General features: G+C 39.9%; 1 protein-coding gene across 4 annotated transcripts in view; it reads left to right on the top strand.

Annotated features, from left to right (window-relative positions):
- Positions 1-18,720: 18,720 nt before the first annotated feature.
- PTPRG (protein tyrosine phosphatase receptor type G) overlaps positions 18,721-23,715 on the top strand; it is a 631,793-nt gene continuing 626,798 nt past the window's right edge. For 2 of the 4 annotated variants that reach the window (XM_039880554.1, XM_039880552.1), the window contains exon 1: positions 18,721-19,513. In XM_039880554.1, the coding sequence (XP_039736488.1) occupies positions 19,429-19,513 (85 nt within the window). In that variant the 5' untranslated portion in view covers positions 18,721-19,428. The remainder of the gene's footprint in view (positions 19,514-23,715) is intronic. The other 2 variants (XM_039880555.1, XM_039880553.1) reach the window with 2 other exon arrangements.

Below are 23,715 nucleotides of genomic sequence, written 5' to 3'. Positions count from 1 at the left end.
ATGTGGTTGCAGAGAAACCTGAAATAATGTGCCTTTAGAGGTTTTGTAAAGTTTTATAAACATATTCATAAATGCTTACTTATCACTCATTCTGTTTATTTATGAATACTATTCTCACTGTGTGGAACAAAATGTGTATGATATTAGAGGCTAAAAAGTTAAGGCAGAGTCCTTGGTTTCAAGGAATTTATGGTTTACAGGTAAGATAATACAGAGTCAACAGAGTATAATATATTCTAGAATTAAAGAAATGCCAGGTGGAAGCCACAGACATCTATAGTTTCTGTCTGTCTAGCATGTATTCTCTTTATTCTAGAAAGAGCAAATTTATTTTTCTTCAGGGAACAACATCTCCCACATTCTCAGCGCCTATGGATTGGATTAGTTTGACCTTCAGGCTACCAGGGGTGGACACATAACCCAGGCCCAGTTAATCGGCATATCCCATTCCTCTGGCCAAAGGGTGGCATTGTCCATGGTTCCAGGATGGACACACAACCTAAGTTGGTCCAATGAGAGTCATTACCACCAAAGAAAAGGCCAAGGTTAGAATAAATGCAGCCTAGAGTAAAAGAAAGAACTAGAGAGAGGCTAACTCTTGCTGACATTGTTTAGATTTCTAATTCCTGAAGTCAGGGTTCACCGAACCATTTTTAAAAATTATTTTTTAAAATAATATACAATAAAATAAACTTTGTTGTGTATAAGTTTTAACACATGTATAGGAATTTGTATACCTACAGTTACAATCAGGATACAAAACAATTTCATCAATCAAAAAAACCTCCCTCCCTCATGTTACTCCTTTGTAGTCAAATCTTCACTATACCCCCGAAATCTGGCAACTACTGATCTGTCCTCTATCCCTATAATTTTCTCCTTTCCAGAATGTTACCAAAATGGAACCATACAAATATAACTTTATGGATCTGGTTTCTTTCATTCAGTATATTTTTGAAATTCATACAAGTTGTAACATGTATTAATAGTTTATACCTTTATATTGAAGTATTCCATTGTGTAGATATACCGTAATTTGTTTATCCATTCCCCATTGAAGGGAATTTGGGTTGTTTCCAGTTTTGGGTCATTATGAACACAACTGCTATAACATTTACACATAGGGTTTTGTGCGAATATGTTTCTTTTCACTTGGGTAAATACCTGAGTGGAATTGCTGGGTTGTATGGTAAGTATATGTTTAACTTTATAATGTTATCCCTAGTGGCTTTACCATTTTATATCCCAAACGGCAATGAAAGAGAATACCATTTGCCATGCCTCCTATCCAGCACTTGATATTGTCAGCCTTTTTAAAAAACCATTCTAATAGGTGTGCAGTGATATCTTATTGTGATTTAATTTGTATTTCCATAATGAATTAGGATGTTGAACAATTTTTCATGTATTTATTTGTCATTCATATATACTCTTCAGTGAAGTGTATGTTCATATATTTTGCTTATTTTTGCTTGTTTTCTTATTGCTGAGTTTTGAGTTCTTTAAATATTCTAGATACACATCCTTTACTGGATATGTGATTTGCAAATATTTTCTCAGAATCTGTAGCTGGTCTTTTCATTTTCTTAACAATATCATTTGCAGAGCAAAAGTATTTTATTTTGATGGTTATATTTATCAATACTTTTTTTATGGATTGTGCTTTTTGTGCGTTATTGAAGAACTCTGTCTAACTCAAGATCACGAAGATTTTCTCTTATAATTTAGTCAAATTTTAAAATTGTTTTATATTTTACATTTAGATTTATGATTCATTTGGAGTTAATTTTTAGAAAAGCTGTGAGGTATAGGCTGAGCATTATTTTTTTGCATATGGACGTCCAATTGTTCCAATACTATTTGTTGAAAAAAAAAAGTCTCTCCTTACTATATCAAATTGCCTTTGCACTTTTTAAAAAATTGGTCATATTTATGTGGGTCAATTTCTGGGTTTTCTATTTTATTTCATTGTTCTGTGTGTTTATACCTCCACTAATAACATATTGACTTGATTAGTGTAGCTTTATAGCATGTCTTATAATCAAATAATGTGGGATGCTTCCAAATTTATTCTTGTTTTTCACGATTACTTAGCTATTTGTTTCCTTTTCTTTTCCATACATTTAGAATCAGTTTGTCGGTATCTAGAAAAAGTCCTGCTGATAATTTGGAAATACATCAAAACTATAAATTTTTTGAAAATTGATATCTTAACTATAATGAGTCTTCCAATCCATGAACATGATATATCTCTTATCTATTTAGCTCTACTTTGTTTTCATCAGCATATTATTTTTCAGTATACTGATCCTGTATAAATGTTATTAGATTTATATCAAAGTATTTCATTTTTTGGATATATTATAAATGTTTTCGAATTTCAGTTTTCCACTATTCATTGTCATTTGTAGACACACAGGTTATTTTTGTAGGTCAATCTACCTTGTATCCTAGGACTTTGCTATATTCACTTATTAACACTAGGAATGTTTTGTAGACTCCTTGGGATTCTCTGTGTAGACAATCATGTCATCTGCAAATAGGGATAGTTTTATTTCTTGCTTCCTAGTATATATGTCTTTTTTTCTTTCTTTTATTTCACTGGCTAGGATGTCCAGAATAATGTTGGAAAAGAGTGATGAGAGTGGATATCCTTTTTTTGTTGCCAGTCTTGGGAGCAAAGAATTCATTCTTCTACAAGCCCGTGTGAGTGTAGCTGTGGGTTTTTTGTGGATGCCCTTTACCATGTTAAGAAACATTCCTTCTGTTTCTAGTTGGGTGAAAGTTTTTAACATGAATGGATGTTAAATATTGTCAAATGGTTTTTCTGCTTTAATTGACATGATTATGTAGTAGGCCAGGAAGCAGTTTTGGGTTGCCAGGGGCTAGGGGAATGGGGGCTGGGGAGTGAGTGAGTGCTCAGTAGGTATAGGGTTTTTTTGGAGGGTGATGAAAATCTGAAATTAGATAGTGGTGATGGTTGTACAACTTTGTGAATATACTAAAAGTCTCTGAAAGTGGCTTGTACATTTTTTAATTTTAAATTTTATGATATGTAAATTATATCTCAGTAAAGCTTTTCAAAGAAAAGAAATAATACAGAGAGATCTCAAGCCCCTTTCTCCCAATGGTAACATCTCATGAAACTATGATAAAATGTCACAACTAGAATATTGACAGTGATATACTCAAGATACAGAAAAATTTCATTTGATATATATCTGTATATTTTCTTGGGCAAAATGCCTCTTTGTTTCTTCAGCTCATTTCCTAATTCATTTATTTATATTTTACTGTTGAATTTTGAGAAGTCTTTACATGTTTTTAATACTAGTTCTTTGTTGGATACATGTTATGTAAATATTTTCTCCCACTCTGTGCCTTATCTTTTCGATCTCTTCATATGAGCTTTCATAGACTAAAAGTTTTCAATTTTTGATAATGTCAAATTTAATCAAATATTCTTTTTTTTTTTTTTATTTTGCTTTTGGTGTCAACTATAAGAACTCTTTGCCTGACCCTAGATTCTGAAGGTTTTCTCATTTTTCCTCAAAACATTTATACTTTTATATTTTACATTTAAGTCTATGATCCATTTCAGTTAATTTTTATATGTAAGTTTTAAGTGTAGGTTCATTCTTTTATTTTTATTACATAAATATTTTTTACCTGTGGATACCCAATTGCTCCAGCATCATTTACTGAAAATGCTATCTTTCCTCCATTGAATTACTTTTGCACCTTTGTCAAATATATCTTGGACCAGTGCTGTCCAATAGAACTTTCTTCAATGATGGAAATCTGCTCTCTAAAACATAGTAACCACTAGCCACTGATGGCTGTAGATCACTTAAATGTGGCTAGTGCAACTAAGGAAATAAATTTTTAAATTTCATTTAATTTTTATTAATTTAAATAGTTATTTCTGGCTTTGGGCTATCATTTTGGACAACACAGTTTTGGACATCTTTCTACATTAGAATTTATTAACTCTACCTTAATCTTTGAAAATTAAGCAAAATTTGATATATTCTGTATACAATATATATTTAGATTATCTGTATAACGATAAACTCAAAATATACATTAATATAAAGTACATATTAATTTTTAATAATAAAACTGTATATGCTATATAATAATGGAAAAGGAAATTGAAACCTCAGTTTTGAGAAAGTCAGATTTATTGCATTGTAATTGTATCCTTAGGGATGCTTTCAGCAACAAGTAAAGGCAACTCTACCAACGGTAGCTTAAATAGAAATTTGTTCTTAAGCAGTCTACAGTTCATGAATGGCAATAAAGGCTTTTTTCCATCTTTCTACTTTGCTGCGCTCATCGTTATGCTTTTAAGTCATGTTAACAGGAAGGCTGCTACGACTCGAGCAACCACACTCATCTCTAAGTAAGGAAAAAGAGAGAGAAAGGAAAGAATCAGCTAAGTCTACGCCTTCATACACACACTTTTAAAACACTTTGTTGTGGAAAATTTCAAACATACACCAAAGTAGACAATAAGTGCCATAAACTTTATGTACCCATCAAATAACTTCAGTAACGAACTAATTGCTAAGCCTGTTTCATTTATATCCCTACCTACTATTCCGGCTATAGAGATATTTTGAAGCAAGTCTCAGTTATAACTATCATTTCATTTAGAAACATTTTAGCATGTATATCTAAACGAAAAGATTACTTCACTTAGACATAAACACAATACTGTTTATGCCTAAAATTTTTAACACTATCATCAAATATCTGATATTCATAAATAGCACACTTTTTCAATAGTTTATTTGAATCAGGATCCCCAGCAACTGATTGACATAGCTCTTAAATCATTTTTTGAACCTATAGATTATGTTTTTTATTTTTTTCTTTGCAATATATTTGTTGAAGAAATAAGGCTATTTGTCCTATAGTTTTTCATGGTCTGCGTTTTGCCGATTTCATTCCTGCGACATCATTTGACATGTTCCTCTTTCTTCTGTATTGGCTATAAATTGTTAGTTGGATCTAGAAGCTTGATAAGATTCACAGATTCACACAATTTGACTGGCAAGATTACCTTAAAAGTAGTGACATAGTCTTCTGTCAAGAAGCAGATATCTGGTATTCCTGAAAAGTAAGCTTTCCTCGAATACCGCATCTCCCCGCTTTCCTGCCAAGCAGTCTTCTGCTTGTCTTTTTGCTGGAACTTGAACGTGTGACTATTGCTAGTTGCAAAGGAGGATGGGAAATCAAACATCTGACAAAGTGAGCAGGATTGAGGCTGGCTCTATTACCTCTCCAAACTAAGTCAGGGTTCTCTTGGCAAGGAATAAGGAGCGACAGTTATGATATGGACAGGAATACACTGAGCAAGAAGTTTAATAAAAATCCATGATTAATGCAAGTAATATATGTCCTTTATAAAGCATTATGATATAAGTAACATTTATAGATGAATATTTATTAAATATTAGCAAGGAAAGAATGATTAGGTTAATGATATTAGGTTAATGATATATCATATCACTCTTTGTTATGTTTCAAAATGTCCACTTTATATATTGATGGAAGTGGCAAATTTCAGAACTTTTTTTTAAAACAATTTGATCTTCTAAAATGATCCCTTAACTTCTTAGTGCGCTCTTGTTTGATATGCGGAAAGGAAGATGTTTCCAGAGGTTTTGAGAATCCTCTAATGAGTACAACGAAACTCATATTTTCACATAAAAATAAGAATTAAATGGGTTTATTATTAAGTTGAAGAAGCTGTCGATTGAATTTCTGACTAAATCTTCTCCATTCAGATTAATTTAATAGCATTTTGTCAAGACAAGAAGTCTCTTTTACTTTTCAAAAAATAAATAATTCCTCCCATTTTTATTGAGATATAATTGACTTATAACATTGTGTAAGTTTAAGGTATACGATGTGTTGATTTGATTAACTTATATATTGCGAAATTATTACCACCTAACACCTCGATCACATCATATAACTGCCATTTGTTTTTTGTGGTTAAAACATTTAAGATCTACTTTCTTAGCAACTTTCAAGGAGTAATACAGTATTATTAACTATAATCACATTGCTATACATAGATCCTCACAATTTATTGATTTTATAAGTGGAGGTTTATATTCTCTGACCAACATATCCATCATTTCTCCCACCTCGTGCCCTGTCCCCCGCCCCCCGCATATGGTAACCACCATTCTCCTCTCTGTTTAAGTTCAGCTTTTTAAGATTCCATATATAAGTGAAATCATACAGTATTGTTCTTTCTCTGACTCATTTTACTTAGCATAATGCCCTAAAGGCCCATCCATGTTGTCACAAAGGCAGATTTCCTTCTTTTCAGCTGGCTGAATAATATTTCTGTGTGTGTGTGTGTGTGTGTGTGTGTGTGTGTGTGTGTGTGACATTTTTATCTGTTCATCCAGAGATGGACACTTAGTTATTGGTTATTATGAGTGATGCTGCAATGAACATGAGTACAGATATCTCTTCGAGATCGTATTTTCAATTCCTTTAGACATATACCAAGAAGTGGGTTTGATGGATAATATGATAGTTCTATTTTTAATTTTTTCAGGAACTTTTATACTGTTTTCCATAGTGGCTGTAACAACCTACATTCTGGTTTTACAAGTGTTCCATTTTCTCCACATCCTCGCCAACACTGTTACCTCTTGTCTTTTTGATGATAGACATTTTAACAGGTGTGCAGTGATAATTCATTTTGCTTTTCATTTGCATTTCCCAAGCATGTTTTCATGTACCTGTTGGCCATTGTATGTCTTCTTTGGAAAATGTCTATTTAGTTCCTCTGCTCATTTTTTAATCGGATTGTTTTGCTATTGTCATTGAGTTGTATGAGTTCTTTATATATTTTGAATATTAGTCCCTTACCCAATATATGATTTGCAAATATTTTCTCTCATTCCAAAGGTAGCTTTTTCTTTTGCTGTGCAGAAGCCTTTTAGTTTAATGTAGTCCCTTATTGATTTTTGCTTTTATTCCTTGTGCTTGGTGACATATACCAAAAAATAAAACAAAACAAAAAACATTTCCAAGACCAATATTAAGAAGCTTTCTACCATGTTTTCTTTTAAGAGTTTTATGATTTCAGGTCTTATATTTAATTCTTCCTCCCCCTTTAATCCCCCCCACACACTTGCACCCCTGACCTACGGATGTTGCAACCTCCCTTTTTTTTAAGAACTGGATCTCTGAAGGCAGGGCATGTCCCCCCACACACTCGCAGTGTGCACCTGGGGCCTGGTGCACCTGGGGCCTTGGCACCCCCGGCGCACTCAGGGAACCTGGTGAACCCAGGGTCTGATGCACCTGGGGCCTGAACCCAGGACCTTTTGCATGTAAAGCAGAAGTGCTAACCATTACACTATGGAGCCACCCACTTATATTTAATTCTTTAATGCATTTCGAGTTAATTTTTGTGAGTGGTGTAAAGCAGGGGTCCAATTTCATTCTTCTGCATGCGATTACCCAGTTTTCTTAACACCAGTTATAGAAAAGATTATCCTTTTTCATTGAGTATTCTTGGCTCCATTGTCAAACAGTAGCTGACCAAATATGGGTTCTTGATTCTGTTCCATTAGTTTATGTGTCTATTTTTATGCAAGTATCATACTATTTGATTACTAGATCTTTGTAATAAAGTTTGAAATTAGGTAGTGTGATGCCTCCAGCTTTGTTCCCTTTTCTCAGATTATAGTGGTGCCATACAAAGTTTCGGATTTTTTTTTCTATTTATGTGAAAAATATCATTGGAATTTTGATAGGGATTGCACTGATTCTCTAGAAGGCTTTGGGTAATATGGATCGTTTAACAACGTTAATTCTCCCAGTCGATGAACACAGGATATCTTTCTATTTGTTTGTGTCTTCTTCAATTTCTTTCATCAAAGTCTTATAGTTTTCATGAACAGATCTTTCACCTCCTTAGTTGAATTTATTCCTAAGGATTTTATTGTTTTTGATGTTATTTTGAGTGAGATTGTTTTCTTTATTTCTTTTTTAGATATTTTGTTATTAGTGTATAGAAATACAACTGACTTCTATACATTACATTTGAATCCTGCAACTTAACTGAATTAGATGAAGAGTTCTCACATTTTTTTGGTGTAGTCTTTAGCATTTTCTGTATAAAAGATCATAGATAATTTTACTTTTTCATTTCCAATTTGAATGCCTTTTATTTATTTTTCTTGCTCGATTGCTCTAAGACTTCCAATATTATGTTGAATAGGAGAGATGAGGGTAGGCACCTTTGTCTTGTTCTCACCCTTAGAAGAAAAGCTTTCAACCTTTCACAGTTGAGTATGATGTTGTCCTTATCTGGCTTTGGTATCACAGTAATGTTGGCCTCATAAGATGAGTTTGGGAAGGCTCCTTCCTTTTCATTTTTTTGGAAGAGTTTGAGAAGGATTTGTGTTGAAGCTTCTTTAAATGTTTGGTATAGTTCATCAAGGAAACAATCTGGTCTTGGGTTTTTCTTTCTTGGGAGGTTTTTCATTACTGATCCAGTCTCCTTACTTGTTATTTGTCTATTCATATTTTCTATTTTTTTTTTTTTTTTGTGATTCACTCTTAGTAGGTTGTATGTTTCTAAAAATTTATCAATTTCTTCTAGGTTATCCAATTTATCGGCATGCTTATTGTTTATAGTAGTCTCACAGAATCCTTTGTATATCTATAATATTATCTGTAATGTCTCTTGTTTTATGTATGATATCATTTGTTTGTGTCTTCCATCTTTTTTTCTTCGTCTAGGTAGAGGTTTATCAATTTTGTTTATCTTTCCAAAAAAACAACTCTTACTTTCATTGATCTTTTCTATTGCTTTTCTGATCTCTATTTCATTTATTTCTACTCTCATCTTTGCTATTTCTTTACTTCTGCGCACTCTGGGCTTGGTTTGGGCTTCTTTTTCTAATTCCTTAATGTGTACATTTGTCTATTTCAGATCTTTCTCTTATCTTAATGTAGGTGTTTAGCATGGTAAACTTCTCTCTTAACACTGTTTTTGCCACATCCTACAGGTTTTGGTATGTTGTGTTTCCATTTCCATTTTTGAAGATTTTTAAAATTTCCCTGTTTATTTCTTCTTGGACCCAATGGTTATTCAGAGTGTGTTTTTTGATTTCCACATCTGTGAATTTTTCAATTTTCCTCCTATTATTGATTTCTTGTTTTATACCATGGTGACCAGAACAGATACTTGTTATAATTTCAGTCTTCTTAAATACGCCTAAACTTGTTATTATATAATCTATCTCGGGGAATGTGCAATGTACACTTGAGAAGAATGTGTATTCTACTGATTTGATCAAATGTTCTATATATGTCTTTTAGATCTATTTGACTTAACGTATGGTTCAAGTCCAATATTTCCTTGTTGATTTTCTGTCGGGATGATCTATCCATTGTTAAAAGTGATGTCTTGAAGCCCCCTATTATCATATTATAGTTGTCTATTTCTTCTTCTAAATCTGTTATTATTTGATTAATATATTTAGGTGTTCTGATGTTGGGTGCATATATGTTTACAACTGTTATATCTTCTTAATAAATTGATCCCTTTAACATTATATAATGACCTCGTTTGTCCCTTGTTATTAATTTTGGCTGAATGTCTATTTTGTCTGATATACATATAGCTATCCCTGTTCTCTTTTGATTTCTACTTGCATGGAATATTTTTTTCTGCCCCTTCAGTTTGAGCCTATGTGTGTTCTAAAAGCAAGTGTGTGTTCTAAAACAAGTTGGGTCTTGTTTTTTTTTTAAATCCATCCAGCCACTCTGTGTCTTTTGATTGAAGAATTCAATCCACTTCCACTTCGAATCATTTAGAATCATTATCAATTGGTAGGTCCTTAATGCCATCCTACTGTTTTCTGGCTGTTTTGTAGGTCTCTTGTTCCTTTCTTCCTGTCTTGCTGCCTTCCTTTGTGATTTGATGATTTTTCTGTAGTGGTATGCTTTGATTCCCTTCTCTTCTTCTTTTGTAACTCTATTGTATGTTTTTGCTTTGTGTTTACCAGGAGGCTTATATAAAACACCTTATAGCTATAATAGTTGATTTCGTTCTGATAACAACTTAAATTTAACCACATACTAAAACTCTACCCTTTGTTCCCTCCTTTTATGTGTTTGACTTAAACTACAAATTTATCTCTTTTATATTGTATTCATTAACAAGTAATTGTAGCTATGGTTGTTTTTAATACTCTTATCCTTTAACCTTTATATTGGAGTTAAGTGGTTAATATTCCACCAGGTTTCAATATTATAGTATTCTGAATTTGACTATATTCTTAGTTCTACCAGTGTATTGTATATTTTCATGTTTTCACTTTACTAATTAGCATCCTTTAGTGTCAGCTTGAAGAACTCCTTCCAGGATTTCTTATAAGACAGTAGTCATAAATTTCCTCAGCTTTTGTTTGTCTGAGAAAGTCTTTATCTATTTTTAATTTCCGAAGGACAGTTTTTCCAGATAAAGTGTTCTCTGTTGACATTTTTTTTCTTTCATTACTTCGATTATAAAATCCCTCTCTCTCCTGGTCTGTAAGGTTTCTGTGAAAAATCTGCTATCTTTATGGTGGTTATCTTGTATGTCATAGGCTTTATTACTCTTGCTGCTTTTAAGATTCTCTCTGTCTTTAATTTTTGACATTTTTGTTATACTATGTCTTGGAGAAGACCTTTTAAAGTTGTTTTTTGTTGTTGTTGTTGTTGTTGTTGTTGTTTTTTTTGGTGATTTATGAACTTCATGAACTTGGATATCTAAATTTGTTCGCAGATTTGGGGAGTTCTCAGACATTATTTCTTTAAATAAGCTTTCTTGCTGATTTTCCCTCTCTTTTCTTTCTGGAACTCTAATAACTTGCATTTTGGTTCTTTTGTTAGTATCTCATAGATCACGTAAACATTTTCCACTCTTTTTCATTCTTTTTCTTTTGTACTCCGATGACTGGATAATGTCAAATTTTCTGTCTTCTAGCTCACAAAGTCTCTCTTCTTCTTGATCCATTCTAATGTTAATGCTCTCTTTACATTTTTCATATCAGTCATTACATTCTTTAGCTCTGGAAATTCTTTTTGGTTCATTGTTATGACTTTTATCTTTTCCTTAAAGTTTTCACTTTATTAGTTATTGTTTTCCTGATTTTGTTGAACTGTCTTTCTGCATTTTCTTGTAGCTCATAAAGTTTAGTTAAAACAGCTATTTTTAATTCTTTTTCTGGTAAATCACAGCTCTCCATGTCTGTGAGTTTAGTTACTGGAAGATTACTGTGATCCTTTGATGGTGTCATGTTACACTGATTTTTTTTTCATGTTCCTTGAAATTTCATGTTGCTGTCTTTGCCTTTGAAGTAGCAGTCACCATCGCTTCTCTTTACTGCTCATTCTAATGTGTCTAAATTCATTTTTTTTCCTTCTGTTCCAGTGGTCTGCTGGACCTTCCCTGGAAACCAGGACTTCCACAAAGGCGCTTTCATATATAGGTGTTCATCTCAGACAGTATTTGTCAGAAGGTTCCCAGACTGCTCTCAAGAGAAGCTGGAACCATTTCACAGGCAGGGTCCATAGCTGGGAATGAGGTCTGTCTGCTTTATCGCATGCATGGGTGGGCCAGACTCCCTCCAGGTTACCTGGTATATGGCACTGAATCCCACAGCTCCTTCAAAAGCAATTTTTGTGGATGAATGCTAAATTTTTGTTGTTGGGGTAGAGGAACAAAACAAGGGACATCTTATGCTACCATGATGCTGATATCTCCATAAATGTTTATTTTAAAAAAGAAGTTAATTGTAGAAAGAAATTTAAGAAGAAAATATATAAAAATTTAAGGAAGGAAAAAATTACCATCTTAAGACAATCATTAAAATATTTTGGTGTATTTCCTTCCAATTAGCTTTATTTCTACACACACACACACACACACACACACACACACACACACATTAAATAAAGTTGAACTAAGACTGTATTTAAGTTTATGTTCTAATTTTCACCTTAAAAAGTGAGGTCAGCATTTTCCTCACCTCTTCATAAACATCATTTAAATGGTTATACCATTTAAATAATAACCTATATCAATGATAGCTATTTCATCATACTGTTTTGCTCATTTAATTTGCTATTATAAATGTTATTACAAGAAACATCTTCATAGATATTTTTGAGAGGTTTTCATATCAGATTGTCTGTTTTAAGAAACTACTAAAGTTTAATTTCTAGGCCAAAATATACAAATGTTTTTGAGCTTCTTGATACATACTGACCAAATTTTAAGAATATTTAAACCAATTTGTATTCCTCTGGCAGCAAATGAGTACCCATTTCAAGGCCCCTTTACCAGCATTTAGTGTTATGAAGGAATATTTTGCATGCGAATGTTCTTTTTTTTTTTTAATTTGCTTTATTAGGGAGTTAGGTTGTAGAGACATTATACAGATGACAAATCAGCCATTTCAGCAAATTTTGGAGGCTTCTTCATTAATAGAAAAATCATAAACAGAAAACCTAAATCCATTGCTTTCACATATTTTGTATTTTTTTGAGGTCTTCTTGTTTTCTGTAATGGTGGAATACATGATTATGGTTGCATGAAAATAATTTTAGGTTTTAACATGTCCAATTTCAAGAACATCATTGTGATTAGCAGCGTAACATTCCACTAAATGGCTATATAATTATTTAATTGATCCCCAAAATTGAACATTTAATTTCCCACTTTTTACCTGGAAATACTGTGGTGAAGATTCTCGTTCATAAATTGTTGTTACCATCTCTGATTACTATGGACCTACAATGTTTGTAGTCACGTTACTGTGAAAATCGGACTTTAGCATTTAGATCTTGTAACTAAGCTTTCTAACTCTGGGGTACTATCTGATCCCCTGCCTTATTCACTAGTCCTTGGTAGCTTCATTCAAATTGTCTAAATTCTTAATCCCTTAGTTTTCACTACTTTAAAATAGAGGTAATAATATTTACCTCTGAAAATTATGGTCAATGATTAAATCAGATTCTAGTTACTTTTTACTTGCTTATCCTTCTCCTACTCCTCATTCTTCTAATGTGCTGGAAATCAGGAGTGAGCCCTGCTTCCATCACCAAGTCGGTCAAGTCCAGTACTCTGGTTCAGGCACAGGTTACTGGACTCAAGCTTGAGCTATCAAAATACATTTTTGAGAATCAATATGAACACTGGGAAAGATATCCTTCTGAAAACAAGAGCCAGATAAGGAAGTCAAAGAAGAGAAAAGCAGAGCCATGGGAGCTCAAGAGGAAATGTGGAGCTAGCACTAGACTCCCTAAATCTAGTTTTACCCAAAGCCTTGAACTTCCCAGAAGGAACGTGGGAAAACAATAACTTCCTCTCTTTGCTCCAGTTGGTTTATTTTGGGCTTCTCTTGTTACTTGAAATCAAAAGAGCCTTATCAGTCATGTTTGCTATTCATATTTAATCCTTTTTTAAAAGTATATTCAACTAGCACCACTACTTGTTCATTCTCTTTAGGCTCCTGGATATAGACCTTCAGGTAATGACAAATATCATTATTTTCAGAAGACTTTGAGGTTTTTCTTTGTTACGTTTTTCAGAATAAATATGTTTTGCTAAATCTTAATTTATTTTACCCTAAAATAAATGTCACCCCCAAATTTAAAGTCAGAATAACTAGAATAGCTTTTCTGTTGTTATTGTTTTGCAAGCATTCACTTGTGAGATTTAAAACAGTCACAAATGTGATTTGACTACACATAAAAACTATCTAGGAGAAAAGGTTAATGAACTCTGTCTTAGTTTCTGAGAGCTGGTGTAACAAAGTACCACAAACTAGATGGCTTAACACAACAGAATATTATTAGTTCTAGAGGCTAGGTGTCAAAAATCAAAGTGTCAGCAGGACCACACTCCCTCTGCAACTTGGAGAGAAAATCTTCCTTGCCTCTTCCTAGCTTCTGGCCTTTGCCATCAATCTTTGGTGTTCTTTGGCTTGTAGATGAATCACTCTCTAGGTACATGGCCATTCTCTTCCCCTGGGTTTGCACATCATCTTGCCTCTGTGCTTGTCTGTATCTATGTCTAAATTTTCCCTTTTTATAAGGACGCCAATCATGTTGGATTAGGGTCCACCCTAATAAACTCATTTTTACTTGATTATCTCTGTAAAGAACCTATTTCCAAATAAGGTCACTTTCTGAAGTACAAAGGATTTGATCTTTTTTGGGAGACACAATTTGACCCATACAGGCACCATTTAGTTTTAACAGTAGATGAAGCAGATTGTTTGCAAAGGTAACAATTCCTCCCATCTTTGTCTTCATGTCTCTTTGCAATGTAACTTTGCTGCTCCTCCCCTCAAGAACTAGGGTCTATTTCACCCTCTCCTTGAATCTGGGCTTTTAGATTTGCTTTGACCAAAAAAAAAAAAAAAAAAAAAAAAAATGCAGTGGATATGATGTTATACCACTGCTTAGTCTAAATCTCAAGATGCTTTGCAGTTTCATTCTCATTCTATTGGCTTGAAAGCTCCTTGTGAGCAAGTTGGAGATAGGCTGCTGAAGATGTCAGTAAACTAATTGCCAGGCATGTGAATAAGGCTACCTTGGACTGTTCAGTCCCAGTTGTTGAGCCTCTGGAAGCTGGTGTTGCAGCTCTACATGAGTTACCTCAGGCAAGACTAACAAAAGAACTGTCTAGCTGAGTCTAGCCCAAACTGCTGGCCTACAGAATCAAGAGCAAATGCAAAGGTTGTTTTTTTCAAGCTACTAAGTTTTGGAATGATTTGTTACATTACAATAAATGATTGATACAGTGGATCTGGTATCAAGCTTGAGTCTTCTGCTGCTTACTATCTCAATCACCTCAGCTAAATCACTTAATTCAAAGAGCTCCTGCTTCTTTATTTGTAAAATGTGGATATTTTACTTATCTTTCACCATCAGTTCCAGGTTTCAAGTTTTTAGTTTCAACTTAATAAAAACCCAACTCAAAGAGGTAAAAGGAATAAAAAGAATTTATCAGCTTAAGTAAACGAAAAGTCCAAAGTCTGATCTGGCTTCCAGTATGATTTAACCCAAGGACTCAAGTGATGATATTGAAGGTTTGTTGCTTTCACCTCTCCCTTCTGTTTTTCTCTGTATGTCAGCTTAATCCCCAAGCAGGTTCTTTCTAAGTGGAGCCCTCCTTGCTTCTCAAGGCTTAAATTTATCAAGCATAATAAACCTGGGAGGAAGGAAGACTCTCATTGGATTGAATGGAAACATGTAGTCATACTTAAGTCAATTAGGCCAGGAGGCTGAAATGCTCCAAACAGTCAGGGCTGGTACACATCTCCACACAAACCAATGGAGGTGGAGAGGCAGAGGCAGAAGGTAGCGATGGAGGAAGAAGGGGTCAGGTTTATCAAGACCATCCAGGGAAATTAGTACAAAAGAAAACAAGAGTGCTATTTCTAGAAAAAAAGAAATGGAAGCCTAGTAGGTAGAAAATAACAGATGTTCATTTCCTACTGCATAGGCTTTTTGAGCAGATAACAGTGATAGCTTATGTTTATTAAATGCTTACTAGGTGCCTGGCACTGCTCTAAGTACTTTACTCTTTTTAATTCCTTTTAATCTTCTCAATTTAGGACTAGATGCAGTTACTATTCTCTTTACAAATGAGGCAACTGAGACACAAAGTAGTTGTCCATAGTCAAGCATGTATAAGTAACATCAGAATCCAATTAGCCTGGCTTAATTGCTATTGTGTTTAACCCCCAGTCTATACTCCAGATATACCACCAGAACTGTGGTAGGCAGAATTCTAAGATGGTCCCCAAGATTCCTACTTCTGGTGTACAATCCTCTTTTGAGAGTGGGTAAGACCTGTGAATGTGATGGAACAGTCACTCCCTTCCTTAGGCTACCTCATATGGCAAAAGGGACGAGATGGTCACTCCCAAGGCTCCTTCTTAGCTGACTGTAGAGAGTCTCCTGGCCTAGACTTGAGGGCAGCCTCTAGCTGAGATCAACCCCTGGCCAACAGCCAGCAAAAGAATAGGAATCTCTGTCTACAAAGAACTGAATTCTGTCAACAATTTGAAGGAGGTTTGAGGAGGACCCCAAGCTCCAGAAGAGAATGCCTGGCCAACGCTATGATTTCAGCCTAGGGAGACCCTGAGCAGAAGACCCAAACACATCATGCCCCAACTTCTGACCTACAGAGCATGATCTGTCATGCTTACTCTATTGTGCAGCCCCCACATCCCCTGGCAGGTTGTAAGCACCAGCTGAGAGCGTGACAGGTACACTGCGGGGTCATTTTGTGCAACAAAAACTTGATACAGTGTCTAGTGTGTATGAGCTGTTCTGTAATTGGTTGGAGAATGAATGAAAAGGCATATTGTGTGGTATGCCTGTAAAATTCTCTTTTATGAGAACTGGTGGAGCCTGGGTTTTGGGAGGGTGCTTGCTTGCAAGAGCAGTTTGCCTCAACTTCAGCCTAGGGCCCCAGGACAGGCATCAGGCCAGACCCAACTTGACATTTGACATTAACTTTTAGTGTAGGCATCCTATACTATAAGAGTAGTAGAAATTCACTCTCTAAATCCATGTGAGTTTTCCCTCATTCCTAAGCCATTTTTTCCCACTCCACATTTCGGTGTCTTCTCAAACTTCAGTACCCTTTCACATCTATGGAGGCAGACAGGTCTCAATCCCAGCTCTGCTACTCACCAACTGGGGATCCATTATTTTGTTTCTCTGAGCAGGTTTCCTTATCTATAAAATGGGGGAGCTAATTCTTTCTGCCCCCAGAACTGTTTTAACGACTCCATGACGGAATGTATCCTGTACTTTGGAAAGTAACCTCCACAGAGGTCACAGGCCTTGTCCTTTTTGTTTGACTGTGTTCCTAGTATGCCCCGTACACAGTAATTGCTCAATAAATTAGCCACACGAACAATTTATGTGAAGAATTCAGCACAATACCTGGTAGTGAACATTCCACAAATGGCAGTTTTTATGATGTCCATTTTGCAAAGGAAGAAACTTACCTGGTGATGTCTACCCAGGTGTTCTGATTCAAATTCCACGATATTTTCCCACTTTATCACAATTTTAATTAGGTAGCCAGACACACAGGCTCCAAGCTCCCACTGATGATGGATATCCCTTAAGTACAACACTCCCAAGAAAACGGACCCTCGCAAGCATTTCTGCGCAAGTAAGGATTTTAACAAAACCAGGAAGGGACAAATTCCAAAGCAAACAAAGTCGACTCATTCCCCACCCTGGGGGAGGATGTTCACTCCCGTTCTGCTAAAGATAGAGCGCGGGCCCTCCCCGGGAACTTCCTGGCTTTTATTAGTTTGTAATCTCAAAGGTAACTTTTTCAAAGGTTTTTCTTTTGGAAGTGTGGGTGTGAAACTGCTTCCCTAATCACATCTTGCGGTAGATCTCTGAACATCTGTATTTTATTTGAAAACTTAGCATCCGGTTGGGATGTTTGGGTGGGTGGGGGACTCTGCCTGGTGGGATGAAACAGCAGAGGCCGTAAAAAAAACATGTCAAGATAGCTTTTAAACAAAGGCAGAAAAATTAGGCAAAAATTACAAATGGCTAATTATCTTGACTCAGTTACACGCCTCCCCCACTTTTAGCATCAGAAGAGAGGAAAATGGGGCGCTTAGAAGTCTAAGCGATAAGGATCTCACCAAGAGCCAAGGGACAAAATTCATTACAGATAAGCACAGTCCTCCCATTTCTCCCGGACGCCTCTCGGCGATTGCTAAAGAGGCAGCCGCTCCCTGGGTTGCTGCAAGGAAATCGGTCCTGCTCCGCGGGGCTTCTTTCACCCAGTCGGGGGTAAGAGGCGCATTTCCTGCGCCCTCCCCACCACAAGGCCGGTGTGCGGGAACCTTCTCTCCTTCCACTGAGCTACGAGTCGGGAAAACTCCGCCACAGATCCACCGTGGCGCGAGGAAATAGGGTGTGGGGCTCAGAAGGGCTGAATTTTGCCAGTTAAGAATCGATATTCCTCCCCTCCCCCACCCACCTCAGCCTTGTACTCGGCCAATGGAAGCCCTAAAAGGAAAAAAAAAAAATTAAATCCCAATGCAGCCCGAGTGCAAAGGCCTCTCGGCTTTGTTTCCAGGCGGGGGAATGCACCGGGATGGGAGCGCGAGCAGGGAGTGAAGAGGGCGCGCCCCGCCGCGGCGCTGCCAGGGCGATGAAACCAAACGAGATACCCCGGCACCCTAAAAAGGCAGACGGCCGCCCCATTCTCCTCTCAGATCAGAGCTAGGGAACCCCAAGACCCGGATCCGCGAGCAATGTGGACGCGGGGAGACCTCGCCAAGCTCGTGAAAAGCGCGGCGTCTTTAAGAGCTCCTAGAATGGGAATCTGGCAAAGACTCGCCGGCCCGAGAAGGTAGCCGCCCTCCTCCCTCCCCGCAAGACCCGGCCAGAGCCGCCCCCAGCCCCCAGACTGGCCCGGGAGTCCGCAAACCCCGGGGCCGCGCACAGGTAGAACTGGGCTGTGGGACCTTTTGGAAGTGGTAGCCAAGCGTGGCTGCTTTAAGAGCGCGGAGCGCGCGCTCCCGCCGCCAGCAGTCCCGGCTGCGCGCTCCCGCCGCCGCCGCCGCCGCGCGCCCCTGCTCGCTCGCTCGCCGGCTTTAAAGTCTCTGCCAGGATCCATGCTCACATGTTACTTCCTGTATGGAGGCATGGCCAGTTTCCAACCCCCGGCTCTTGGTTCCTCCCCAGCCTGCTCCGGAGCCACAACTTTCGCGAGCATGGACTGAAGGCGCCCTGGCCCCAGCGCCCCTCTGAGATCCTTTGTGTTTTCCTCCGTTTCCTCTGGCCGTTTCTATTTTGGGGGGCTCTTCGCTCCCCCCGCCTCTCCCCTCCCCTTCCCCGCTCGCAAACATGCCTCCTTCCTTCCCGGGGCCCTGGAAGGAGCTGCCTGCCTGAAGCCCGGAGACGCCGCGCCGCGCTCAGCCCCGCCGCTGCCCGCCGAATCTCGGGCTGCGCTGCGCTGCCGACTCAAGTTGGGGATCCTTGGCTGCTCGCCGCCGCCGCCTGCGGTCCCTGCCTGCCCCGGGCCCCGGGCATCGCCGCCCCCGGCCGACTCCTCGCCTTGCTCGCACGGCTTGTTTCTTTTTGAACGGAAAGCAGCCCTTCACTGAGGATCGTCCCCAGCGTGTCTTCGCGTTCCCGGTCACTTTTTGAGGTTTTCCGGGGGACGCTCGGCGGCTTCCCGGATTCCAGAGGCAATTGGACCGCTGAGTGCGGGGGGCCCGTAGAACGGGCGAGCAAGGGAAGAGCCCGGGCTTAGCGGAGGCTCACACGGAGGCAAGAACTTATTCAACAAGTTTACCCCCCTGCCTCCCTCTTTTTCGATGTGCGTTTTCGGACATGCGGAGGTTACTGGAACCGTGTTGGTGGATTTTGTTCCTGAAAATCACCAGTTCCGTGCTCCATTATGTCGTGTGCTTCCCTGGTGAGTGCCAGCTGCCGAGGGGACGCGGCCCTGGCCGGCGCGCGCAGGGGATGCGGAGTTGTAGCCGGGGCACGGAGCTCGGGCGCCCGTCCCGGGGACCCTGGAGAAGGTGGAGGGGGGCCGGACACCCGAGTATGGGAGAGAGAGCCGCTCCGCTGGCTCTGGTGGTGTTTAGAGAGGCTGCTGGTTGGGGAGAATGGAAGAAAGGTCTGGCCGGGGAAGAGGGCAGGGGCCTCAGGATGTCTGTTTTCGCTCGGCTTTGGGGGGCTTGGGGAAGCCGGAGTCTGGAGAAAGGGGACTCGCTCTGCTGATCGGCCGCAGTTCGAGAGAGCTGGAGCTCTGGGGCGGTTGGGGAGACTGGGACCTAGGGAGGCTGGCCTCTGTGGGCTTGAGGGGCCCAGGGTGCGCCCCTCGCTCTGGCAGGGATTAAGGGAGCTCAGAAGGGGGAACTTGCTTTGCTGTTCCCTGACCCTTTGCAGAGTCTGGTTTTCGGAGGAGGGAAGCTGGAGGCCGACCGTGGAAGGTTGGGGATGTTGGGAGCAGTCTGCGTTGTGGTCTCGGGGGCCAGAGCGAGCCGGGTTCGAGGCTGGAGCGCGGGGCTGCGCTTCTGTGCCGGCGCGAGGCAACCTTCCTGGGCGCGGAGGGAGGGCAGGAAGCAGGCAGTGTAGGCAGATCTGTGGCTTCCCCTAGCCCGCTGCCCCTTTAGCCCGAAACTGTACTCGGCGGGGCTCCTCGGGTAGGGGCTGCTCAGGTCGGGGCGAGGGGGGCGCGTCGGCGGCTAGGTGGTTCTTCGTGCCAGGGCGGATTTTTTCCTCTCCTCCGCGCCTGCCTACCTTAATCTTTGCCCTTTTGCAGGCTGTTCGTGGCAGGCAGACCCAGACTCGTCCCTTTCTGGCTGGGTTAAGATAGGGACAGTATTGGCCATTGATGATGATAGTAAGTCATCGCACGCAGCGGTGTGCGGCTTGGCGACCCTCCACTTCCAGCCCTCTACCTGGCTGATCCCCCTTCCTTTCGAAAAGGGCAGAGGCCAGCCGCTTCCCTCTACTCTCTTGCAGGCCTCCCGGACTGCAGCCCCAAGCTCCCGTGAATTCGTCTGGCCCCCTCCTTCCGCCTGCCCCAGCCAGGGAAGGGGTGGAAAGAAGGGGGCGATTCTCTTTTCATCCCTCACACTCCTAAGCAGAGAACCCTCTGCTTTGCTGCCTTCTCATCCACTAGGTCCTGGATACCTGGAGGTGGGGGTTATCTGAAGCAAGAAAAAAAGGGAACGTGTCGCGATGTTTCTGCTCTTTCAGATCTCAGCCGCCTGTCCCTGGCTGGCACCAGCGGTTTTGGTGCAGCGGATCCCTTAGGTCTGTCGTGCGCCCTAGAGCAGGGCGCGGGGCTCTCTCTGCGTTCGGGGACCCGCTCGGGGACTGGTAGCGAGTGTCCCCTTTGCAGATACGGGGTTGGCCTCGAGGGGCAGAGAGGCAAAGCACTGTCTTCCCTTCGGCAACCCCCCCGCCCCCGCCTTTTCCCTTTGCTCATTCTACTGCTTCTGGAACCTCTTGGAGCTTTTGACACAGCCCAGAAACCCAGCTCGATGCCGAGCGAGGACGTGCATCCACACTAACCCTGAGGCCTGGGGTTTGTGGCGGTGTGGACATTTCCCCTTAAAAGTGCCGGCTCCCGCTTAAAATTATTGGTGTTAGTCATCTGTTTTCTCTAGACTTTCCTCGTTGCCGTCGACTGCCGGCTGAGTGGGCTCAGGTGCACACTGGGGTTGAGCTTTGTACGGGTCATGTTTTACTGGGGGCAGTGGGAGGCAGCAGGAGAGCAGCATTTCGAAACGAGAAATTTCTAATTCTACTCTGGCCTTCTTCTTACGCTCGGGTATGCAATCAGTGGGCCGGCAGTGATTTTCTTTTTTCCTGGTCTGAAGAAGCTTGAAATCCAAAATGGGAACGCCAGTGATGCCTTGGGGCTGGGACAGTTTTCGTCTTCCACATTTTCTTTTCATGACCACGCTGCGAGGTAAATAGCCCATTCCCTGGTCCGGGAGCCGAATGGTGTCGGAAAGGGAATGGGTAGTGGTGTGAGGCATGGGGAAGAGGGGATGTGGTTTGGAAAAGTGCCGCGGGAGAGGGTGCAGCAGCGCTTGGAACCAGGCAAAGTTAAAATGTCAGAGCCGTGGGAGACGCCAGCTTTCCGTTTTCCAAAGGCGCTGTGACGCCACTGGACCTCAGGGGGCGCCCCCGAGCCACTCATCGAGCTCCTGCCACCTCTTCTAGTCCGGCTCCTGCCACCTTCACGGGTTGGGCTCGACCACCTTCGTGCCTTGGGGGCAGAGGTGGGAGCTGGGATGAGCGCGCACGCAGCAGGGGTTCCAGGCTCGGGGGTTGCGAATGTGCCTCAGCAGAGCAGGTGGCCTCAGCTCCGCGCTGCTGCCCTTGGCCGGCTCAAAAACCGGTGGGGGCCCGAGTTGGATTTGGGATTTCTCTTGCCTGCCATAACCTCGGAAGCGTTTATCTGCATGACACGAGGGATAAAAATGCTTCTGGTGTTGGATTAAAGACTTTTCTGTGAAGTTTTAACCAAGCCCTCTTGTTAATTATTTTGTTGGTTTCCTCTCAGAATCGCACAACTTTTCAGTTGCATTTGAGTTCGCAGCCGCTGTTCAGGGTCTAGGGGAGCTGTGATTTGGGAGGGTTTCGGGAGCAGCCGTGACATGGGTCTTGCCCCAGCAGTTCTGAAACAGTAGCTTTTAGTCTCTCAACAAAAGTATGGCAGGTGTGGTACCCGCGTTACTGTTAGTATTTCAGTGATATTTCCACTTTCCAGAGCAGAAGTGTTCTCAAGTATGATATAGTGCATACATAATAAGTTCTTTTCCACTATCACTTAAAATTTGTGAAACATTTGTGAAAATATAAAAGTATAATGGACTCCTATGGACCCCCCACCCAGCTACGATTATTAACTCAATCCTCCCTCTTCCACCCCCCCATCCTCCCAATACCTCATTATTTTAAAGCACGTCTTACCCTTAGTTAATTTAAGTATTTGGTATATATTGTTAATCACTGAGAATGTAAGTGCCTCCAACAGGTTATAAAATATATTACTTGAGAGGGTTAACATTTTATCTATTTTACATTCTTAAGCTATTTAGAAACTTAAAAAAAATTTTTTTTGTTGATTTCTTCTTCCGTCCTCAGAGTGAAACTCTCCTTTTTGATTCTGATATGTTTTGTACCCTAATTAGATTACGTCCAGGAGGCTGACGTTGGAAACACTTCAGATGGATAAGCTCTGGTGTACTTTGGAGGTGTCAGAATCTGAAGATCCATGATTAATGTCCAGCGCATCTCCCCCTAAGCTGTCTCGGTGTATTTGCATGTACATGCTTTAGTCCTGATGGACATCCTTTATGGCCTTAGAAAAATGCAAAAATAATATTTGTAAGTCAGCTTATCTTAGTCTTCGGGATGGGGTGAGAAATCATGCAGTCTCCCTCCTCCCCCTTTCAAGTATCTTGTTTGAAAATGGAGAGTCTTTATCCAGTCTTGAAACTGGTTTCTCTGACACATTTACGGAATAAAATCTTTGATGTTGCCTTCTAAATAAACTGTTCACATTACAGAATTGATGAAACTAGTACATTAATACGAATTGGCAAAACAGGACTTTTTGGAAATGGGGGAAGTTGCTGATGCCGGAGGCGAAAAGGTTGCAGGAAAGGTTGGCTGAAATCAGAAAAGAACTAACCAATAAGTGAAGCTCTGAGAATGTCTCTTTAATTAGGGACTTGTTTTTACTGAATAAAAGATTATATTGTTTACATGAAGTGTTCAGGGAATGCTGATGATTTTATGCAACAAAACAAAACAAAAACCCTTTCAAATTCATCCTTCTGTTCTGAAAGACTCCCAAGTTAATGTGGTATAACCATTTATGTCACTGCACCAATTGCAATGAACATTCTTGCCATTTATGTAAGGTCATTTAAGATGTCTTAGGGTTCCCCTCCTACCTCCTAACCCCCTCCTGTTTTTCTGGAAACTTCTTGACTAAAAGGACAGTTTGGACACTTAAATTAGCCTTACCTAGATGAAGAAAGCAAATTAGGTATTGCTAGTGCTTTGTTGCTTTAACTCTTCTCTTTAATGGTGAAAGATTTTATTTTCTAAAACCTGAATTTCCATTCAGCATTTTACTTAGAG

This window comes from Pteropus medius, unplaced genomic scaffold, assembly GCF_902729225.1.
Source record: "Pteropus medius unplaced genomic scaffold, Ma_sr-lr_union100, whole genome shotgun sequence".
Classification (NCBI taxonomy): Eukaryota; Metazoa; Chordata; class Mammalia; order Chiroptera; family Pteropodidae; genus Pteropus; species Pteropus medius.
This window is presented reverse-complemented; position numbering and strand designations above follow the sequence as displayed.